Here is a 24533-nt window from a genome sequence, read left to right as displayed (position 1 = left end):
TATTGTCCATTCGAGAAAGCACCACCAGGGTGACATACACTCGTCTAAAAAATGTATAATGATTTAGGCGATGGTCGCTGTTTAGTGATATACAGCGTGTCTGTGTGCAGCAGGCCTTCCATATTTTATCAGAGATGAGCTGCCCCAGATCAGCTGCCCAGCGGCCATGGAGCCTAGAGTCATGTGTAGGGAGAAGTTCCAGGCACGCCAAGTACATCCGGGAGATCAATCTTTTGCTATCTGTGTTGTCAATCAACAACGTGAAGGGGGGATTCCTCTGGCGTCAGTGGGTAAGTAGGAATCGGAGTGCGTAGAGTGCTTTGTAATTGACTAAAAACAAAGTGGTCCATAGTGGTTGCTGCTGTAAAGCGGGTATCCTTTGTTCTAGAAAAGATATGCCTATCTGGGAACAGATCTCCCATGGTGTGCAGTGAGAGGGCTGTCAGAGTACGTTTAACTAGTGTCTCATCTGTAAGTGGGAGCCATGGGCTATCTGACAAGGGCAGTGCGGGTGAGTACAGGCATCCTCCATGGAGCATGAGGGCCAGCCGGCGCCAGTCCCAGCATGCAGTGGAGACCGTCTGTATATCGTTGGGGGCCAAGGGGTAACCTTGTGGCATTATGGGTAACAGCGTGGGAAGCACCTGATCTCTTTCAGGAATATCATATTGTAAGCACGCATCGGGGTGATACCAGTGGAAGGAGAAACTACACTGTGCAACGAGGTAATACAAATGAAAATGGGCAGTCCAAATTCACTTCTTTAGTAGGGAAGCACCAACGTGTCCCATTGAGGAAGTCATCTTCTTTTTTTTTTTGAGTCCTCACATGTAACAAAAGACAGACAAAAGAAGCTGCAGCATGCCCCAGCATTGGTCATCGCACTGGTACTCCAGCGACGCTAAGGGAACAAGCGGCCCCCATCCGCCTGGCTGTTTGGTCTTAGGACTTAATCATCGGACTCTTACCAAAATCAAGTCTCAAGACTTAAATCAAGTGATGTCTAATTAATTCACACTGACCTAATGCATGGAGGAGATGGTTCTATAGAAAGCCAAAAAGGGTTCCCACATTATGAGGCACCTATCCGAACCATTACTACAATCTAAGTCAGAGATTCTCTTAACTGACAACAGCCATTCCTGTGGGTGGGGGGGGGGAGACTAGAGATCCACATAATGCATATTTCCCACCGGCCTATCAAAACCAAATAAAAGAAGAGATGCCTCAGGGGTCTCTCCAATCTATCATGCAAACTCCTCTGGGCAGCCTCATATAGCCCAAATACAACCATTGGTAGAGTTATCTCATTACGCCTATTTATAATAGACAAGATTGACTTACCCACTTGTTCCCAAAAAATATGAATCCCTGGGCACTGCTACCAAAGATGAATATCAGCTCCCTCTAGATCACACTTTGGAAAGCTATTCTAGCAAGCCTTTTGGGGGTCTAGTAAGCCCGGTATACAGTGAACAAATGGTTCCTCCGCAAGTGTGGCAGATTTAACTACAGATCAAAGAATCTTCATAGAGGCCCGCCAGTAATAAAGAAGGTCTAGTGCTGGGAAAACAAGATCCCAGCCCTCTGCAGAGGGAGGAGAAGATGCATCTTCAGCTTGTATAAGTGCCGAATACCACTTTGAAAACTCTTTTTTTGGCTCTGTGGACCACCCAGGCCTCCGGTTCTCCATGCACCCAGCCTTCAATCTGCACGTATTTGAATCTAGATAATTTAGCATTGGTTGCTTCGGATAGAGATTCCCAAGAACTAACGGAGCCCCCACTGACTAACTGTCCCCACTGCACAATTCCTCCCTCTATCAGTGACTTAGCTAATACATCCTGGAGACACATCGGGGTACTGGGAGAATTCCAGATTAGGGCCAGCTCACTGTAGTACGGGAAGCCCAGTCTCATTCTTATTGCATACCAGATGCTGAAAGCGTTATAAATAACTTTTAGTCTAACTTTTTTGTAATATCTGGAGTGGCCAAATTTATAAAGAAACTGTATACCCTGGTCCCGGAAGCACCCTGTCAGTGCCTGAAGTCGAGAAGATAGATGTTCCTTGGAGAGGAGTGATCTGATGTTTTTTCAGCTGGAATGCTCAGTAGTAAAGCTGAAAATCCGGAAGTGCAATTCCCCCATCTAGCTTTTTCTTTCTCAATTTTTTGTAAGCTATTCAGGGGGTTTTATAAGACCAAATAAAGCAAACTAATTCCCCCTGCAGTATCCTTAGCCATTCAGTTTTAAAAGATAATGGGATAGATTTAAAATAAATGTGAATTTTGGAAATACCACCATTTTAATTAGATTTGTTCTGCCTAATATGGCGAGATGTAAGTGTGACCATTGGAGGAGTAGCTTCTTTGTTTCCCTAAGGCACTCCACAAAATTCATTTTGGCCATCTCTGCCAGGTTCTTGACCACTTTAACCCCTAAATATCGAATTTCATCTTTCTCTAATGGGTTATCTTGAGGGCCATTCCAGGTCATTACTTCAGATTTATCTGTGTTAACTAAATAGCCTGAGATTCCTCCAAAGCTAGGAATACTTTCCCAGAGTGCCAGAAAAGCACATTGGGGGTTCTGTGTATATTTCAGAAGGTCATCCGCATAAAGGGCTTCCTTCAGGACCCAGTCGTGATACTGAAACAGTATAATTCTCTGATCTGCGGTTCAATATAAAGGTTAAAGAGAAGAGGAGAGAGAGGGCAGCCCTGCGGTGTGCCCCGTTCAATCTTAAATGTGTGAATATGATGCCGTTAACCAGAACCCGAGCAGAAGGAGCCTTATAAATAGCTTTAATTGGGTTAAGAAAGTTATCTCCCAAATTGTTGTGGTCCATTACCGCCTGTAGAAAGAGCCAACTCACTCTGTCAAAAACCTTGGCAGCGTCAATTGTTGATATGGTTAGAGGCATGTTTATAGTAGCTGCCAAATCAAAGGCGGCGACTAAATCGTGAGTCAGGTCTCCTAAATATCGATTTCTCATTAATCCTTTCTGATCAATGTGCACTAAATCACTGATCACATTATCCAACCTCCTGGCAAGTAATTGTGCAAACAATGTATAGTCATTATTGAGCAATGAAATAGGTCAATAAGACTCACATCTTCTAGCGTATTTCTGAAGGTTTAGTATTAAGATTATAATAGCTTCATGCCAAGAGGATGGAACCGGAGAGGAGTCTATAAAAATCGAATTCATCAACTGAGTCAGAACTGGTGTAAGCTCGTCTCTCAGGAGTTTATATACTTCATCCAGTATTCCATCGGGACTGGGATCCTTCCCACTTTTCAAGCCAGCAATAACACTATCTACCTCACTAAGGAGAAAGCATTGATTAAGGCTCAGATTCTTAGCTGGTTCTAACCTGGGGAGTGTGTCCCCCTTCAACCAATTTTCAATGGCCTCCGCTGAGGTCTCCGATTCATCTCTGTATAGTGTAGAAAAAAACTTAACAAATTCTCCAGCGATGTCTTGATCTTCTGAGGAAGTTCTGCCCGTTTCGCCTAGTATTATTTCTTTGATCCTTTTCCTAACCTTATCAGACCTCGTCTTCCATGCTAGTAACTTGCCAAAGCCTTCACCATACTCAAAATGTGCCAGTTTACTAGCTTCCCAATTGGTCTTCACAATTGATTCTAAAAGTACCTTGAGTGAATGTTGCGCTTCCTGGATTTGATGCTGTAAGTCTGTGTGGTTGTTGCGTCCTGGGAGGATCGTCTTTGGGCTTGCAGGATACGAAGTTTACCCTCAATAGTCTTTATTGTGGTTCTGGTTCTCTTGGCTCTAAAAGCAGCATAGCTTTTCCGCGAATGAAAGCCTTATAAGATTCCCAGACCGTGGCTATTGGAGCGGAACCTAAATTGATCTCAAAGAATTCCTTAGCGTCCCTTTTCAACTTTAGAACGATCTCCCCCAGGAGAGAACGATCCAGTGTCCATCTAGTGCATGCACAAGAGTCAGCAAAGTTTATAATCAGCTGAACGGCTGAATGGTCTGAGAGATGGCTTGGCTGGTGAGAGATTCCCATTAGGTTATTTCGAAGTTTTACATCTATCAGAAAAAAAGTTGTTTCTGGAAGCATGCCCAAGTTTCTTATTCCAGAAAGTGAACTCCTTGGTCTGCCCCATCCTGTTTCGCCAAGGGTCAATCAGGCCAAAATGTTCCTTTATGTTATGTAAGCAGGTTCTCATATTAGATGTACTGACGGCCGGTCTTTGGGTAGACCTATCTAAGGAAGGATTAAGCAAAACATTGAAATCTCCGTCAGCTATTATCAAATTCTGAGCTCTTCCAATCAGTTGCTCGTAGAGATCCCTGAGTGGGCCCGGATCATCCAGGTTAGGACCATAATAGGATACCAGAGTATGCTTGACTCCTCCTAACTTGATATTTGCCAATACCCATCTCCCCCTAGTGTCAGCACTGACGTCTGTCATCAAACTTTGCTTTTTACAATAATCGCTACCCCTTTCACAATAAAGGATTGATTGGTGCAAGCAAAGTGGGTGATCCACTTTTGCGACTTAAGAATACTCATTCACTCCTCATATCTTAGATGGGCCTCTTATAGGAGAATGATCTGGCTATCCGATAGTCTGAGGACCTCAAGAATTCTCCTTCTTCTGCTGCTCACTCTGAGGCCATTTACGTTCCAGGTCAGAATTTTAAGTTTAGAAGTATCGCCGAGGACCATCCTCATGTCCTTATCCAAATAAGAGGCTCTTGTCTGACCCCAACATTTGTAAAACCGTGCGAGAACTCAATGTTTTTCATTTTTCCCCATCTGCTCCCCACCCGGTGTGACCTTAGTTAAATCGTTAAAACACGTGACACACTACCCTTCTCCATACCCTCCCTTGGGAACCCTCCTTGAAACCATGTTGGGTTGCTCATACTACCTTTGGACCCAACCCTCGGCAGCCTGCTACCTCTCCCCTTTTATCTGCTCAATCAAAACCCTAGCTTCTTGGTGATCACAGAAATTATACATTTTACTTTTCCACATTACCCTCAAAGTGGCGGGGAACCTCAATTGTGGAGTAGCACCCAAAGACTTAAAACCCTGCATAGCCTTCCCCAGCTCCCAGCGTCGATCTAGCGTTGCCCTACACACATCAGATCTTATTAGGAATGACCAACCCTCATGCCGAAAGCCCAGGACTTTGAGAGCTTCTGCAAGAATCAATTCTTTTACTCGATATGAGGCAAAATTAGACAGTACCTTTCTAGGTTTCTTCTTGTTAAGATTTCTCTTGAAAGGGTCCCGGTGGACTCTGTGAATTTCCGAAGCCAGATCAAGGGAGGTCACCGTCGGGATATGGTCTTTGATCAAGGATATTATAAAGTCTTTAATATTGTCCCCTTCCACACCTTCTGGAATATTCAAGAACCTGAGGTTATTCCTCCTATAGTGATTTTCCAAGGATTCTAGTTTCTCCCTCAGGTCCTTCTCACTTTGTTTCAGCGTTTGGACCTCATGAGTATTCAACTCCGCATCTGCCTGTAGTGCACAGATAGATGATTCCACAGCCCCTAGCCTTTCCGTTAAATTAGTGATTTTCGCATCGAGACCATCACAGAGCCCCTGGATTTGAGCTTGGTTGGATTCAGAAACAGCAAATTTGTCTCTCATCTCATGTAGCAATGACTGGTGGAGGGAATCCTTATGGGATATATTAGTTTGTTTAGACTCTGCCTCGTGCGGAAGCACAGATGCCCCCCTGACTGTATCCTGTTCTGCCTCCTGCATAGATGGGCTGTGTGGTAAAACAAACGAGGAGTGTGGAACTCCCACCATATTAGCCATATTCACATCCGTATTTACCGGGGAAGTGGGTGCAGTTTGTAAAGCGCTGGACTGGTCTAATACTTTAAAGAAAGACCTAAGGGAGGGGGTAACTTTGAGTCACCCAGTAGTACAGCCTGCCGTGATTTTAAACGGTGGAGCTTGAGAATTTGGAGGAGAAGCCCCTCCCTCAGTTCGTGAATAAGGGGGCAAAGATAATATAGAGGCTTTAACCTTAGCAGTGCACTTGCTTCTTACCCCAGCACCCGGTGGAGGCAGCGCTGATGAAGCTGGAAAAGAAGCTGGGGGTTCCAGCCCCGACTTCGAAGAAGACAGCTTCTGCCCCCGTAGCCGAGGTCTGGCCCCCGGCCCAGATGGGCACCTGGGGGTCATGCAGGAGGGCCTGTGATGAGAGGCCTGAGACGTGGAATACTGTTGCCAGATGTCCTTACCGGAATCACCAATACGAGGGAGCTCCAAGGCCAGCTCCCCTTGTTGATCCTGATTCAGACCAGGCAGAGCCAGGAGCAAGCCCGTGCTGACTCTGCCTCTGCTGCCCTGGAAGCGAAGGCTGGCCGCTGCCCCTCTGTGCCGGCGAAGCGACCAGGCAGCTTGAATCCAGTGTGGAGGGAGCGGCGGACTCATCCTCTTTCAGGTCTATAGTTGTCATAAATCTCCTTTTTGTATCTGAGGAATAACTTCTTGTAAAGGGTTCATCTTGAACTTTTATGTTTTTATGAACTTGTTTATGAACATTAAATCTAGAATCAGGTGGAAGGATCCATCTGGTTTTGGAATTAGAAAGCATGTTGAGTAATTTCCATTATTTTCCTGTTTTTGGGCACCCTTTCTATTGCATTTTTCTCTAGTAACATGTTTACTTCCTTTGATAGACGTGTTTCCTCTTGCGAGAGAAACTTTTTTGTGTGGTGATTTTATTAATTCTGTGCAATATCTATATTTTATGATATGTATGATTTAATTGTCTGAAGTTATCTTCCTTCATTCCTGAAGGAAGTTTTTGATTCTTCCTCCCACAGGGTTGATCGTGAGAAGTTTTGTTGTGATTGTTGTATTGTAGAGTTACTTATTAGAGGAAGTAGTTCCTCCTCTTTGCGGCTGTGCTCTTCCTCTTGCACATCCCTGAAAAGGACTATTGCCATTGTGAATGAAATTGCTAAGTTGTAGGTGTTGTGTGAGCCTGACTTTCTCCTTGTAAAACCTAATGCAAGGGTGTAACTGAAAATCTCCCCTTTCCTGATAGTTTCCTTAGAAGGGTTGAACCTCTTCTTACGTTTCCTCTGAACTGGAGTGCTCTCATGCTTTTTGCCATATCATTGTCCTTCTTTATCTGCTGAAGGGTGTTGTCTACAGCAGCACTGAGAAGATGTTCTCCATCAAATGTGGCATGATGATATTAGCCTGTACTTCAGACTTAAATCCTGACACCCTTAACCATGCATGTCTCTGTAGGGTTGTCCCGGTCATCATCTGGGGGCTGACTGTGTCTGCCACATTAGTAGTGTTTTTACCCTCTTCAGCAAACACCACTGCTCTCTTTCAGTATTGTTCTGGATGACGTCTCGTGAGCTCTGCCATTTCATCCCACTGCTGATATGCATAGCGGTTCAACAGGGCATTGGAGTTTGCAATCCTCCATTGATTTCCCACACCCCTTTCAAATTTTCTTCCCATCAGATCTATTTTCTTGCTTTCTTTGTGGGTTGTTTAGACATTGTAGGAATATTGGCTCTCTTTCTGCAGTTGCTGTAATGATGGAAGCAGTTTGCACTGCTCCTTTAATATATAGAGGGTCCTTTGAAGAGTGTATATGCTACTTCTCAGCTGTAGGAGTCATAGCTTTGCAATTTGCAGGTTCCTTAAATGCCTCCTTTCCTTGATCTAAAATGCTTAATAGCATTGGCAGAAACTGATTTTTGGTTTGTGAAGGTATTACTGTTTCCAACAGGAAGCATGATTGGGCCTTTTCTTTCTCTAGTTGTACACCGTACCTTTCAGCTGCCTTTGCTATGAGCTCAGATTTTTTCGAGTACTTCCCCCACACTCAGTTTTACCAGGGATACCTTTCGTGGTTGTTCTTTTCCTACGTCAACGATGGATAATTCGACGTCTGATCCCTCAGCTCCTAATGCAACATTTACTTCCTACAAGTAAATTCTGAATTTGTTAAGGGATGATAATGACTTTTGTCCCTGCATAGCATAGTGCGCCCGTCTCTGTTTTTCCCTCGCTCTCAGAGTCTTTGGCTTGAAGTTTGTGCAGGCCTCACAATCAACAGTGTTGTGTTTGAGCAGTAAATAAACACAAATTGCATTCTTGATATCTGTCCTTCTGTGCCAACTTATGATGACATTTCGGGCAAAATTGAAATGGGTGTTTTCTCCATATCAATCGGAACAGGGAGCCCCATGTCCGCGCATTCTCATGGTGATTTTGACATACCCGGTCGAGGTTCTTTCCTTGGTTCTTCTTATCAGGAGTTATTCTTGCTCTTACTGGAGGTTATCCTACCTCTTATTGGCAGTTGTCCTTATTTTTTTCTATAACAATTGACTTGTTCAGCTTCTTTATTTCGTGTGTCGGAGAGCCTTTGTTGATGCTTTCAGTCCCAATGGCGGAATAAAAAAAGCTGAAGATGGCGCCCGCACAGGATATGATGTAACAAGAGAAGGATCTAGGCACCAAATGGTGAAGGTCGTCGACAAGCAAAAGAAAAGAGTAGAAAAAGAGAAAGCACTAAATACTTTGTAAAATTGTGGTCCCACCCACTAGACCCACTAGATGGTGGAATAATGCACAGCACGTGAATCCAGAAAAGATTCACGCTGCAAAACCACTGTGATTTGAATGTTATGGTTAGCTCCGCAATTCATAACTTGCACAACAGCCATGAAAACCATAACTCTCACACCAAAGGCTTTGCGCAGTGGAGAGTAGGTGGTTTAGAGTACATGGTAGGTGTTGCTTGTATGCAGAGTGTTAGACCAATCACATCTATGTATGGATTTACATACCAGGTGTTGGCAGCCCTCCATGGGATATGTGCAGGATCTGCTCACAGATCAGGAACTGTGGCCAACTCCAGCTGTGCACAATGGAAGGCCGTAAGTAGCAGATGTTGGCTGGCCATAGCAGATTGGCTGCAAGCTAGGGCTTGCTGCTAACCCCCGCTGTGCATGGCCAAAAGCTGTGCGCACTGGGAGATGACTGGTAGGTTGTCCCCTGTCTGCCATCAATCTCTCCTGTGCATGGCCAGAAGGCATGCGCAACAGTGGTTGGTAGCTAAGTACATGATAAAAACACCCATGAAATTTACTAAAAAACACTGTTAAAAGTGAGTCATGGTTTCCACTCAAACACCCAAAACCAATAAAATATAGTATGTGTAGGCGAATGGCTCAGTTTATGGTATACACCTATGGTGTGGCACCCTATAATGAGTGCAGACAATCCTTAGTGATAGTGTTTAGCTGTCCAGATAACAAGAGCTCTTTAGAGGTAACTAAGGTGAGCAGCTGAAGCTTATCCAGGAGGAATCTAAAGCATTTGCAATACCACAGTAGTCAGTTAGCAACTCCCACATAAGAAAGAACCACACAAGTGTAGCAAAAAAAATAGGATTCTTTATTACAGCACTAACTACTAGACTAGCATTGGTATATCTCTCTTTGGAGATATCTACACACAATATATACACCAAAGAACAAGCAGAAATAGCATAAAATGTACAGCGCCCTGTAGGGAGGTACCCTCTTTTTGCCTGCTGTCAGTATGTTTTGACTGTGTTCACTGGGATCCTCCAACCAGAACCCCAGTGACTGTGCTCTCTTGCTCCCCTTAAATGTGGTTGCTTAGGACTTTACACATCCCACAATTAGCATACTGGTGCCCCCATGTAACTCCCTAGTATATGGTACCTAGGTACCCCGGGCATTGGGGCACCAGGGGTTCCCCTTGGGCTGCACAATGTATTATGCCACCCATTGGAGCCCATGCAAAATGTGTTGGCAGGCCTGCCATTGCAGCCTGGGTGAAAAGGTGCATGCACCCTTTCACTACAGGTCCCTGCACCAGTTCACTGTAAGTCACACCTGTGGCAGGCCCTTCTAGCCAAGAATGCAGGTACCTGTGTTTGAGGGCACCCCTGCATGCGCAGAGGTGCCACTACGAACTCCAGTTCCATTTTCTTGAACTTCATAAGTGTGGGGAATCCATTTTACCGGACACAGGTCCAGCTATATAATGGTAACTCCGAACCTGGACATGTTTGGTATCAAACATGTTGGAATCATACCCTAATACTGTTGCCAGTATTGTTTGTATGATTCCATGCCCTCTGGGGGCTCCTTAGAGGACCCCCAGCATTGCTCCTACCCATCTTCTGGGGTTTTTGAGGCAGCCCGCGCTGGTGCCACCCCACAGACAGATGTCTGCCATCCTGCTGCTTAGCCTACTCAAGCAGAGGAAGGCAGAACAAAGGATTTCCTTTGAGAGAGGGAGGCAACACCCTCCGCCTTTGGAAATAAGTGTTACATGGCTTGGGGGGGGGATAGCCTCCCTAAGCCACCGGTATGCTTTGAAGGGTACATTTGATGCCCTCCTTGCATAAACCGGTTTGCACCAGTTCAGGGACCCCCAGTCCCTGCTCTGGCACAAAACTGGAGAAATGGAAAGGAAAGTAACCTCTCCCCTGTCCATCACCACCCCAGGGGTGGTGCCCAGAGCTCCTCTAGGTGGCCACATGATTCTACCATCTTGAATCCAAGGTTGGCAGAGGCCCCTGGGAGCATCTTAGTGGCCAGGTCAGGCAGGTGACGTCACCTCTCCCTCCTGATAAGTGGTCACCCTGATAGATGACCAATCCCCCTTTATGGGCTACTTAGGGTCTCCCTCCAGGTTGAGTCTTCAAATTTGACATGCAAGATTCCAGCAGGACTCCTCTGTATAATTTACTTCATCTTCTGGACACCGGGACTGCAACTGGACCATCCAGGAACCGAAATTCTGCAACTCCAGCGCTGACCACTCTCTGCAACATTGTTTTCTCCGGCTCCTTCCAGCAACTGCAACATTTCCCTGGCTGTGCACCCTCTGAGGGTGACGAGCCTTCAGCCTGCACAAGAAGCAAGAAGGAAGCTCCCTTGGATTGAAGGAGTCACTCCCCTGCATCCGCAGGCACCAACTGCAATGACATCTGGTTGCATGGATCTTCTCTCCTGCAAAACTGGTTGGACCCTGCAACACAGGTGGTGGTCTGGAGTGGTCCCCTCAGTCCTCTATACCAGCTGTCCAACTTCGGAGACAGTAAGCTCTTGCTTCTCCTTACAGGACAGTTCCCCTGTGCACCACGACTCTTGCAGCTATCAAGGCTTGTTTGTACCTCATCCAAGGGATCTTCAGACTCCGTGTAGCCCCGGCCTCCAGCATTCTTTCTTGCAAAGCACAGTCTCCTACCTGCTGCAGGTGCGACGTGGGACTACTCTCCAAGTGTGCTGAGTGGACCTCACGGCAACTCCTGCGCCTGCTGCCTGTGAGTTGCCTCTGGGGGCTGCATCCATGTCTTCCAACTCTCCTCACTGCTGAGGGTCACCTGAGACTCCCTTCGTGGGTTGAGTCCCCCTGGACCTTGCTGATCCCCAGCAGCTCTGCAACTCTCTTCTATGACTTTTGCCTTTGCCAAGGCTTGTTGTTGGTTTTCCAACACCAGTGACTGACTGCAACTCTTCTTCCGTCATGGGACGCCATCTGCATCATTTCTGAAACTCTTCTCCTGTTCCAGTGCTGCACAGCTAAATCATTGTCTTTACCATCGACCTAGTCCTGCATCACGAGAAGGGTGGTAAGTGGCTCCTGTCCCCAACGGACACTCCAACTCAAACTGGACTTGGTCCCCTTCTTTTGCAGGTCCTCTTCTGTCAGGATCCACCTTTGGTTTCATCCAGCCTTCGTTGGGTCTTGCACAGTCCCTTTCCAAAGCTTACCTGTGGGTTTGGGGAAAAAACAGGTACTTACCTCCTCTCTCCTGGTTGCTAGGGAGGCACCCTGGTATTTAACATTTAGGGTTCCTAGTTCCTCCAGCTCCCCTCTACAGACTCCACTCCCTGAGGGGAGGGGGGCTGCCTTTCGCATTCCACTTACTTAGTATATGGTTTGGCCTCCCCCTACGGCCTTCATTATTTTCTACTGTTTTAATGTTTGCTATTGCTTTCTATGCTAATCACTGACTTCTAATGTTTATTTAATAGTTTGTTTACTCACCTCCTAGTGGAGTATTGCCTATAGAGTATTTTGGTATTTGTGTTACCATATTAAGTACCTTTATTTTTGTAACACTGAGTTGTTATTTCATGTGTGCAAGTGCTGTGTGACTGTAGAGGTATTGCATAAGCTTTGCCTGTCTCCTAGATAAGTCTTGGCTGCTCATTCACAGCTACCACTAGAGAACCCTGGCTTCCTAAACAGTCTACACCTCACTAATAGGGGATACCTAGACCTGGTATAAGGTAATAGCACCATAGCTGCTCACCACACACCAGGCCAGATTCCTGCAGGCCATATGGAGGGTCAAACATATACTAAGTAAGTGGAAGGCGAAATAGTGAACCCAACTAAGATAAGTGATGTAGTTAGCTTGTGGCTTGGGAGGAACAAAAATACCAGAGGTAAATACAGCAAGGGTCCAAAGCGACCAGGTGGAGAGTGGTTACCTACCCAGTCATCCCTTAGACTACCACAGGGAAGTTGCAGTTGGAATTTGTGAGGTTCAAGACCCTTCCCAGTGGACCCCAAGGAAACCCAAGGACCGGAGGAAGGTTGGAAAGTGTTCCCACCCAAGGATACCCAGAAGACAACAGTATGCATAGGGATAAAAAGATGCCGGAAACCCTCACTGAAGTCAATGGATGTCCTGCTTATCCAGCTGCTGTCCTGAGTCCTGGACCAGGCATGTGGTCCCAAGGGCGGATTGTGCACATGAAAGACCTGAAATGAAAGGGACAGGGTCCAGCTCCTTCTACGGTGCCCAGGTGGTGCAGGTGGCAATGCCCACCCTCCTAGAGGTGAAATTCCTACAGGTTGATTTAAGAAGAAGTCTCATCTGTGGGGTCCAGGAGCTGCAGAAGATCCTAGGAGTCACCTACGAGCTGTCCCACATCGCTCGCCGGATTGCAGGTGGGTCAGTGACCAACAAGGCCACCAACAAGCACAGGCAAGCAGGAGCTGAAGAGGTATTTGCAAGTTTTTGGGACCAGCGAGGCCGAGGAGACACTATCCTTGAAGGGGCATCAGGGCTGGCACTCAGCACACAGGGAGGTCAGCAGAAGTTATTGGAGCCCACATGAGTGACCCGAGGGTGATGGACACAGGATGTCACAAGGAGGTCTTAGCAGCACAACAGAACAGAAGTCCCATGTTGCAGGAGCTGCAGAACGGAGGTTGATCTTCGAGCTGCTGAGTGCTGGAGGGTTAGGCTTCTTGGTCCTCGAAGATCTCTTGGAGGAAAAGCCAACAGGCCTTCGCAAGCGCAACAGTCTCCGAGTGCAGAGGTGCTGTTCCAGGTGCTTCAGAAGGGGCCCACAGTCTCTCAAATGGATCAGAAGAAAGGCTTCACGTTGTCTGTGGGACTGCAGGATCCACCAGCCAGTCATCATTGCCTTGAGGTGCCTGCAGATGCCGGGGAGTGACTCCTGTACTCCAAGGGAGATTCCTTCGTGCTTCTAGGTGCAAACAGAGTCCTTGTGATCCTGGACGATGCACAGCATTGGATGTTGCAGAATTCTTGCATGATCTGGAGAAACAGTGTTGCAGTGGAAGCCTTCCCTCCAGAAGCAGGCTTGTTTTGGTTCCAAAGCAGGCCAGCAGTGGTTCCAGAGGCCAGGAGCAGAAGAAGTCTTGCAGAGAGTTCCTTGAAGAGTCTTTTTCAATAAATCTGAGGACCCACCCATAGGGGAGCCCTTAAGTAACCCAATAAGGGGGTTGGTCACTCTCTGTAGTGACCCACCTATCAGAAGGGGTCAGGGACGTCATCTACCTGTCCTAACCAGTCAGATGCTCCCAGGGGCCTCTCCACATCTTGGTTCCAAGATGACAGAATCAACCGGCCACCCGGTAGAGCTCTATGCACCTCCCCAGGGGAGGAGCTGGACATGGGGGGAGGGAACACTCCCCTGTTGTAAAGAAATGGCTCCCTGTTGCAGTTACCCCCCACTTTTTGCCTGATACTGATGCTGACTAAACTGAGAAGTTTGCTGGGACCCTGCTAACCAGGCCCCAGCACCAGTGTTCTTTCATCTAAAATGTACCATTGTCTCCACAATTGGCACAAACCCTGGCACCCATGTAAGTCCCTTGTAACTGGTACCCCTGGTACCAAGGGCCCTGATGCCAGGGAAGGTCTCTAAGGGCTGCAGCATGTCTTATGCCACCCTAGGGACCACTCACTCAGCACAGACACACTGCTTGCCAGCTTGTGTGTGCTGGTGGGGAGAAAATAACTAAGTCGACATGGCACTCCCCTCAGGGTGCCATGCCAACCTCACACTGCCTGTGGCATAGGTAAGTCACCCCTCTAGCAGGCCTTACAGCCCTAAGGCAGGGTGCACTATACCACAGGTGAGGGCATAGGTGCATGAGCACTATGCCCCTACAGTGTCTAAGCAAAACATTAGACATTGTAAGTGCAGGATAGCCATAAGAATATATGGTCTGGAGTCTGTCAAAAACGAACTCCACAACTCCATAATGGCTACACTGAATACTGGGAAGTTTAGTATCAAACTTCTCAGAATAATAAACCCACACTGATGCCAGTGTTGGATTTATTAAAAAATGCACACAGAGGGCATCTTAGAGATACCCCCTGTATTTTACCCAATTGTTCAGTGCAGGACTGACTGGTCTGTGCCAGCCTGCTGCTGAGAGATGAGTTTCTGACCCCATGCGGTGAGAGCCTTTGTGCTCTCTGAGGACAGAAACAAAGCCTGCTCTGGGTGGAGGTGCTTCACACCTCCCCCCTGCAGGAACTGTAACACCTAGCAGTGAGCTTCAAAGGCTCAAGCTTCGTGTTACAATGCCCCAGGGCACTCCAGCTAGTGGAGATGCCCGCCCCCTGGACCCAGCCCCCACTTTTGGCGGCAAGTCCAGGAGAAATAATGAGAAAAACAAGGAGGAGTCACTGGCCAGTCAAGACAGCCCCTAAGGTGTCCTGAGCTGAGGTGACTCTGACTTTTAGAAATCCTCCATCTTGCAGATGGAGGATTCCCCCAATAGGGATAGGAATGTGACCCCCTCCCCTTGGGAGGAGGCACAAAGAGGGTGTACCCACCCTCAGGGCTAGTAGCCATTGGCTACTAACCCCCCAGACCTAAACACGCCCTTAAATTTTGTATTTAAGGGCTCCCCAGAACCTAGGAAATCAGATTCCTGCAACTTACCGAAGAAGAAGACTGCTGAGCTGAAAACCCCTGCAGAAGAAGAAAGAAGACACCAACTGCTTTGGCCCCAGTCCTACCGGCCTGTCTCCTGCCTTCTAAAGAAACCTGCTCCAGCGACGCTTTCTCCAGGACCAGCGACCTCTGAATCCTCAGAGGACTGCCCTGCTTCAAGAGGAACAAGAAACTCCCGAGGACAGCGGCCCTGTTCCAAAAAGACTGCAACTTTGTTTCAGAGGAGCAGATTTAAAGACCCCTGCAATCCCTGCAAGAAGCGTGAGACTTGCAACACTGCACCTGGCGACCCCGACTCGACTGGTGGAGAACCAACACCTCAGGGAGGACCCTCCGGCGACTCCGAGACTGTGAGTAACCAAAGTTGTCCCCCCTGAGCCCCCACAGCGGCGCCTGCAGAGGGAATCCCCAGGCTCCCCCTGACCGCGACTGCCTGACTCTAAAATCCCGACGGCTGGAAAAGACCCTGCACCCGCAGCCCCCAGCACCTGAAGGATCGGAACTTCAGTGCAGGAGTGACCCCCAGGAGGCCCTCTCCCTTGCCCAGGTGGTGGCTACCCCGAGGAGCCCCCCCCTTGCCTGCCTGCATCGCTGAAGAGACCCCTTGGTCTCCCATTGACTCCCATTGGAAACCCGATGCTTGTTTGCACACTGCACCCGGCCGCCCCCGCGCTGCTGAGGGTGTACTTTTTGTGTGGACTTGTGTCCCGCCGGTGCCCTACAAAACCCCCCTGGTCTGCCCTCCGAAGACGCGGGTACTTACCTGCTGGCAGACTGGAACCGGGGAACCCCCCTCTCTCCATTGAAGCCTATGCGTTTTGGGCACCACTTTGAACTCTGCACCTGACCGGCCCTGAGCTGCTGGTGTGGTGACTTTGGGGTTGCTCTGAACCCCCAACGGTGGGCTACCTTGGACCCCAATCTTAACCCCGTAGGTGGTTTACTTACCTGCAAAACCTAACAATACTTTACCTCCCCCAGGAACTGTGAAAATTGCACAGTGTCCACTTTTAAAACAGCTAAATGTGTTTTATGTAAAAAGTATATACGCTACTGTAATTATTCAAAGTTCCTAAAGTACTTACCTGCAATACCTTTCAAATGAGATATTACATGTAGAATTTGAACCTGTGGTTCTTAAAATAAACTAAGAAAATATATTTTTCTATAACAAAAACCTATTGGCCTGGAATTGTTTCTGAGTGTGTGTTCCTCATTTATTGCCTGTGTGTATGTACAACAAATGCTTAACACTACTCCTTTGATAAGCCTACTGCTCGACCACACTACCACAAAATAGAGCATTAGTATTATCTCTTTTTGCCACTATCTTACCTCTAAGGGGAACCCTTGGACTCTGTGCATACTATTCCTTACTTTGAAATAGTGCATACAGAGCCAACTTCCTACATGGTTTCACGCCAGAGCAGGGACGAAGGGTCCCTGCACTGGTGCAAACTGGTATATGCAAGAAGGGAACCAAATATGACCTTCAAAGCAGTCTGATGACGCAAGGAGGCCGTCCGACCTCAGCCTAGAGTCACCCAGTTCTAAAGGAGAGGAGGTCACACCTACCTCCTACAGGAACCCTTTGTTCTACCTTCCTCCTTGCTCGTGTTGGATGAGCAGCAGAAGGGCAGAGCTGTGTCTGAGGGTTCGCTGCTGCGTGGGCTGCCAGGCAGACTCTGAATGGCTGCACAGACAGATCCTAGGGGACCCTCTAAGGACCTCACCCATAGTACATGGTATCTTGCAACTCACACTGGAACTGGTGTTGTTGCATGATTCTGACATGTTTGATACCAAACATGCCTAGGTTCAGAGAAACCATTATATAGCTGGACTACTCGTATTGGCCAGTGTCCACTACATGTCTTAAAAGGGCTTCCCCACACTTACAAAACCCCAGAATGGAATCTGGAGTTTGTAGGTGTACTCTGCCCATGCAGGAGTACCTTCACCCTTACACATGCACTCTACCCTTGGGCTGAAAAGCCTACCAGAGGGGTGACCTACAGTGCTTAAGTGCAGTGACCACGATGTAAGGCGAGCCTTAGATTGAGGGTCAAAGGGAGCATGCACCATTTCACGCAGACTGCAATGGCAGGGCTGCAGACACAGTTTGCAGGAGCTTGTATGGGTGGCACGATACATGCTGCAGCCCATGGGAGACCCCTGGTGTACCAATGCCCTGGGGAACTATGTACCATATACTAGGGACCTACATGGGTGCACCAGTATGCCAATTGTGGGGCAAGAAAGTTACCAAGCTCCCTAATTTAGAGGAAAGAGTACAGCCACTCGGGTCCTGGTTGGCAGGGTCCCACTGAACTACACCATAAACATACTGACATCAGGCAAAAAGTGGGGTAACTGTGCTAGAAAGATGGTACTTTCCTACAGTTAGCAACGCACAGAAAGCACACCATAACGTGTGCTATCTGCCATGCTCAAGGAAGCAACCTGCTGACTGTGCAGAAACAAAAAAAGAGCTAAAAAGAAATAAACAGCGGCTGGCTCATGTAGTGGTAATTGTTATGTGTTACTAACCATAAGTGGCGAACTGCAGCAGTTTTGGAATCATGACTTCCTTGTTGACTGTGGGTGTCACTGATATATTTATTTATTTCAGACTACATCTGCACTAATTATAGATAATGCTGGTTGTGAAAGTTTAAAAAAGATATACGTTTCCTAATGTATTTTTTGTGATGGTACTGATAGCACTACATGTAAGAAATGGTTAAACATGCCATAGCATTAATGCATTAACAGGTGACAGTTGCCTTTGTTTATACAGTCAACACAACACAAAGTTCCTGAGACTGGAAAACCTGGTATAAGTGAGAGAAAAGAACCATGTGAGGGGGAGGTGGAGAAGCTGTAGCGGCCGCATCAACATAGAGATAGCAGTCTTCATGATGCCTTTGCCCATACAGATACAAATAAATCCTATCTCCCCAACATACTAATAGCAGGATCCTCGGAGTGGACTACGCCTTTTTACCTCTTAGGAGCTCCTCGTGGGCGCACACGGTGCGGACACAGACTTCTCTGTTGATCACGTATACCCGGCGTAAGCTGAAAGGAAGAAAATATATATGTTAACTGTAGCCAATTTAGCCCTAAACTAGACTTTCACTTTGCAGGTGCAAGCCCTGTGATCTCCTTCTTGCAGGAGTGTTTCTTTGGGGAACCTCTGGAGTCAGGCATCTACGGCATCTATGGCAGAGCATGCCAGTCTTTCAAAACCGTCCAAAGTCATATTTCTGTGGCTGTGTGAGCTCGGGAGAATTTCTAACATCATGTTTTTATAGTTAAGGTTGATTGGAGTTGTATCTTTGAGGAATGTCTGAAGTCATACATCAATGTCAATGCAGGCCTGTCTGGCCGCAGGCTAGGACTTGCTGCTAACCCCCGCTGAAGCTGTGCTTCTATGGCAGTTCAGACTTGTGTGTTTGGGGAATGTCTGAAGTCATTCTACAGGGCAGAAGGATTGTGTCCATTTCAGAATGCCTAAACTGATACAGTCAAGCAAATCTCTGTTTTAGGAATGTCTGATGTCATAGTTTCAGGCACTTAAAAACAAGATTTAGATTGTACTGTCTGAGCTCACTGCGCTGCCACCAACCACCTGTCACAGCCAGCCGGCCGCCAAACAACCCCTCGCACAGATGTAACAAGTCACTGATGTACTGCACCATAACTAATTGGGAGTGTGCTTTGCCTTTGGACGAGGATCCGGTATAGGATCACTAGGAACACCTGTGTCCCACACAATTATGTTTGTTATCTATGTATTTATTTACCCACTACGTGAATCCACAACCACTGATATTGTAGACACAATACATCATCCTAAAATTACAAATTAGACAAACCATTTAAAAACGTACAGGTAAACATCCTTAACTCAATCCTGCCTCAAATTATTATTTGACAAAAAGGAAATCATTAGAAATTTAAATTTACAATTAATTCTTCCGATAACATAATTAAAGTAATTGCACAAACAAAAATACCCTTGGTAATCAACGATGCTTTTTCTTTAAAGTACAAAGTGCAGTCCCTTATCAATTTCAAACTGGTCCAAAAAATCTACCTAAAATTTAAAAAATCACATATAAATGCTTTTTAGTCAGCAACGTATATTAACAGAAGGTGGATTAAACATTGCAAATAATGCCTCGTATGTCGCAGAGGAAAATGTCTTCTATATTGGTACCAAATATGTGATTTCTAGACTTGGACAAAAAAACAGCACATGCGATAAATGTTGTATCATGCCATTACAAAACATACAACTCTTGACCCACAAAACATATTGGGTATGTGCACTTTCTGAAAATAATGCCTCTTCACAACCTCTTTCCCTCGCACTCCCCAGAAGGACATATTCGGAGTTCAATCCTAATATGTTGCAAGGTCAAAAGTTATTTTAGACTAAGACAATACAAATCATACGTGCGTTAAGCTAGTCATACTACTTATTTTAGCACCAATAGAAGGAAATAATATCTAATAGACTATAGGAATCACCAGTTTTAATATTAATATTCCTCTACTCTTTGCAAAACTATCATGTTGACTAACATCACACTGAACTAGTAGTAAAAGCACGATGAGTGAGGGATTACTGGCCAATATCCTGCACAATATTGTCTTTCACCACGGATATAACAAGCCTACACATTCTACTGAACTCCAGCATGATAAGAACCAAATTACTCCCTTTAGGTACTTGAATGTCCTGTAGCATCAAAACCGAGCAGTCAAGGTTTACGTTGGTAGGTGGTAGGGGCAGTAATTCAGATAAAGCAAAGCACAGTAAATGCCCCTAAAAACTCAGGGACATATTTTCTAATACTTCATGCAACACAGGGCAGCAAGCAAAGTTTGTGTGCTGTGTGAAATGGAGGCAGCAGTAATGCAGATAAGTACTATGGTATGGTGCATTTTTGCTGTCTCCTACAGTTGGTACACTGTTTGCTGCCTAGTGCCAACGCAGGTACCCTTGCACCAGGTTGCAAGTGTGTATGCAGTATTGTTTTTGCGCTTGAATGTTTACTTTCCTCAACAGAAAAAATCCTTAGAAGCAATGTCCTCTTTCTATGGCTGCTGCAGAATGTAGTATACATAGAAAGAGGTAGTAATGAGGAGAAATAATAAAGATATTTCTCCTCGTTATGCCTGCTTCAAGGAAGCACAATTTTTTGGTGCAATCTCAGGTTTACTCATCTTAGTAAATCTGGGATTGCATTATATTTAATGGGTGTATGCATGGAACACCGCTTGCTCCATCCATAGAACGCCTCCTGAGGCAAAGTAACGCATGGCAGAGCTATGCGCTGCCTTACGTTACTTTGTATTTACAACACCATGTACAGTGACTTTGTGTGGCTTAGTAAATGCCAAAAAGGGTGTTGCACTCTAGTAGTGTCACTTTTCTTTACCTTTCTAAAAATGGGCTTTAATGTTCAGACATGGCTTCCTCTCAAAGAGAAATAGATCTTTTATTTTGAATTAAAAATATCGTAGTAAAAAATGAGGCACACAGAAACATTAAGAACATGGAAACCAGAGAGTGCTAGCATCTTCTGTGGCTGAGATAATTTACAATAGTATTACACAATAGGTGCTGCCCTTTCTATAAGATATGGCAAATGTTCAATTTGAAGCTGCACTCAAGTTGACTTGGGAGGACTTTGTGACATACTACGTCTTTTACTCTGGGGTTTATAACAGTTATTTGATGCTTCGATCAACTGGACAGAGGTGTGGGACAAAAAAGATATAATGCACCAAACCTGCTGTTAATTTATCTTCCATCTGTTTCAAGTGCTCTAGCTGCAAGACTGAGCAAACAGTCAGTTTCTGCAATGGCCTTTACTCTGGGCTGGTCACATGATTTCATGATTGACCAAACAATACCTAAAGGGAGCCAGTACATAGCTTTGTTGACTGTGGAAGATAGCCTAAGCCAACTTTTTCAGAAGCTCGAATCGTTAACCTATTCTGGTGCAGTGCTTGTCGTCTCTGCCCAGACCAAGGTGCGAATGAGGATTACCCACAGAAGAAGGCTACCATTTTTAGGAGACAGGCAGCAACAGAGAGACATGGGGTTAGTGGAATTTCTCAAAATCAAAATAACCCTGCTTTGAATAAGGGAAGGCAAAGGGAAGTCTGTCGAACCAATCATGTAAGTCAGATTTTGGGGCACAATGGGTGCCCTAAATATAGGGACGTTCAGGCTCTATGTCATCTGTAGACAAACCTCATTCTGTAGGGAGACAAGCATCCGAGACATACCCCACCAAATATTTGCGTTATCTTGAAAAAAAGGTAGGCCCATATTTATACTTTTTGACGCAAACCAGCGCCGCCGCTGGTTTGCGCCAAAAATGTTACCGCCGGCTAACCCCATTCCTACGCGCCATGCGTGTGCCTTATTTAAGGAATGACGTTAGCCGGTGCTGCGGACTGGTCTGATTAAAAAAAATGGCTCAAACCAGGCAGCGCCGGCGTAGCGGAAAATGGGGGTTGTGCGTCAAAAAATGGTGCAAGTCAGGTTTGAGGCAAAAATCATGCCTCAAACTGGACTTGTGCCATTTTTTGACACACAACCCCCATTGAAATGACTCCTGTCTTAGCAAAGACAGGAGTTATGCCCCTTTGCCCAATGGCCATGCCCAGGGGACTTCTGTCCCCTGGGCATGGCATTGGGCACAGTGGCATGTAGGGGGGCCCAAATTAGGGCCCCCTGTGCCACTTTAAAAAATAAATAAAAAATACTTACCTCAACTTACCTGTACTTACCTGGGATGGGTTCCCCCATCCATGGATGTCCTCCAGGGGTGGGCGAGGGTGGCAAGGGGTGTCCCTGGGGGCAGGAGAGGGCACCTCTGGGTTCCTTCCATGGTCAGAGACCATGGAAGTGAGACCACAGGTCCCTTTACGCCTGCCCTGACCCAGGCGTTAAAAAACGGCGCACATCAGGCTGTGTGCCGTTTTTTAAGGCCCACCCCCTCCTGTGCGTCAAAATGAGGCTGGAGAATAAATAAGGCGCACAGGCCTTAAAGTCATTTTTTGGACGGGAATGCCTACCTTGCATGTCATTAACGCAAGGCAGTTTCCCGCATCCTAAAAATTTTGCACACAGAGGAAGTAAAAGTTTAAATATGGTGCACAGTTTTTGCCGAATGTGCGTCAAATATTTTTAAGCACATTCGGCGCAAACAGTATAAATATGCCCCTTACTCCGTCTCTCACACACTAACTCACACTCACTAGGCATTATTATAGTTTCCCCTGTTAAAAGTTCAGGGTGTATAAAATATTATAAATTAAGAGACAGTCTTGTAACATTATTGAATTTAAAGCGACTTAACAAAGAAAAGCATTTACACTAAAGTATGCCTTATTCTATTAAAAAACAGATAGAAGAATTTGTCTTATTTTCTGATAACTCTCCCTTTTAATGGAAGGTATATAAACGGAAAATTGAGCTGAAGTTGTGGGTTTAAATTATTAATCAGGAAATAAGTTCCATAGGTCACAATGCAACAAAAACTATCACATTATGAAATGAGCATCACCGACAGCATGACGAACACTGTCTATTGAACCGATGTCAGCTGTCAGAGCTGGAAGGATGAAGATGAACAGAAAATGGGAGACAGCAAAGCTGTTCTGCTATACTGCACTATGACAGGGGGCATGAACTTTAATACCAAATATCTAAAAGAGAACTATTTTTTTGCTAGAAATGTTCTGCTTTTTTAGGCTTTTGTCACATAGAAATTAGCTCATAGTTTTCAACGGTCTTAGGGCGAATTTTGAGTCTTTATTCGGAATACATCTCCCTAAAATTTTCCATTCATAAATACTTAGGGGCATATTTATGAGCTGGTGTGTGTTGCGTTTGCACCACGCAACATGGTGCATGTGTGATGCAAACCTTAAATTCGATTTATGAAGCCACACAAGACCACTCTGCGTGGCCATGAGTGGCTCCATAATATGGAAAGAAAAAACAACTAAATGCCAATCGCTGAATTGTCTTACTCTGCCCTGGGAAGGCATTCCATGGGCATTGTATGGGTGTTGCCAAGCAACTCCCACATGGATTTTGATGCACTCCCAGATTCACTATAATTGGTAAACCTGGTAATGCACCAAAATGCTACACCTTCCCAGTAGCGGCATAAGGAGTAGAAATATCTTTGTTTTTCCTCATCACTGCCTCTTTCTATGTATGTTGCATTCTGCAGCACACATATAGATAGAGAAATAGGCCTCTGGATAGTTTTTGTGCAGGAAGGTGCCCCTTCAGGCACAAAAACAATCTTGCCTGCAATGGAGGCACCCTTGCAGCATGGTGCAAGGGTGCCTGCATTGGCACTAGCCTGCCAAATGGGTACCAGCGTAGTGGAAAAGGCAGGAATGTGCCGTATGGACTTAAAAATCGCTCATTCCTGCCATTTCCCTGCCATGCTGTGCAGCACAGCAAGGTGACTTGGTTGGCTGCGCTGCACTGCGTGACAAACATATAAACATGCCCCTTAATTTACCAAAAAGAAAGTGATAGAGGTGACCACCCCCACAAGGTAAAAAATAAGAGTGGAAGAACCCCCTTCTCCAAATCAGAAAATCGAAAAAGTGTTTGGGTCAATAGGATTTACATTATTTAATATGATTTACTGGCTATTTAACTGCTTTGTTTTAAAATACTTGCTGAACACTGCCTTGCATGCTAAACCTGTATTTACGTTTCTAATATCAGATGTGCTTTGAATATTTCTTTACATGGTCCAGGCGATGGGTAGATATTTATTTAAAATAGGTTTGTATGTTAAAACTTGTCTTTATTTGTACAAGGCCCGTGATTTGCAGAATATTGCCTGATGATTGATGCTCAAAGTCACGTGTGTTGGCTTTGCTGAAGCATAGTTCCAATCCGTAATGCATAAAACTACATTGCCATTCTACAAATTGAAATGTCCAAATTGCAAACCTTTGCAAGTCACAAGGGAAAGAATTCACAAAGGGGCATTTCTCCAATCTTCAACTTACAATATATTGCACAAATGCTCTGTTGCTGCCTCGGCTGATGCACAACATGGAATGACTGTTAGCTTCAAAGGGGTGACAATAATCATTTGCAATATCTGGCAGCTTACACGGTGCTTTTGCAGGCTGTAGACTGCAGGAGGAGCAGACATCAGTTCAACGGATTTCTGCATGCTCTCTGATGTCAAATTAATAATGTG

The 24533-nt window shown here is 45.9% G+C and overlaps 1 protein-coding gene across 2 annotated transcripts in view; it reads right to left on the bottom strand.

Annotated features, from left to right (window-relative positions):
- Positions 1-24533, bottom strand: part of MFAP2 (microfibril associated protein 2) — a 261396-nt gene that overhangs the window by 3137 nt on the left and 233726 nt on the right. For both annotated transcript variants that reach the window (XM_069240711.1, XM_069240712.1), the window contains exon 8: positions 18272-18345. In XM_069240711.1, the coding sequence (XP_069096812.1) occupies positions 18272-18345 (74 nt within the window). The remainder of the gene's footprint in view (positions 1-18271; positions 18346-24533) is intronic.

This window comes from Pleurodeles waltl, chromosome 6 (assembly GCF_031143425.1).
Source record: "Pleurodeles waltl isolate 20211129_DDA chromosome 6, aPleWal1.hap1.20221129, whole genome shotgun sequence".
NCBI classification, from domain to species: domain Eukaryota; kingdom Metazoa; phylum Chordata; class Amphibia; order Caudata; family Salamandridae; genus Pleurodeles; species Pleurodeles waltl.
This window is presented reverse-complemented; position numbering and strand designations above follow the sequence as displayed.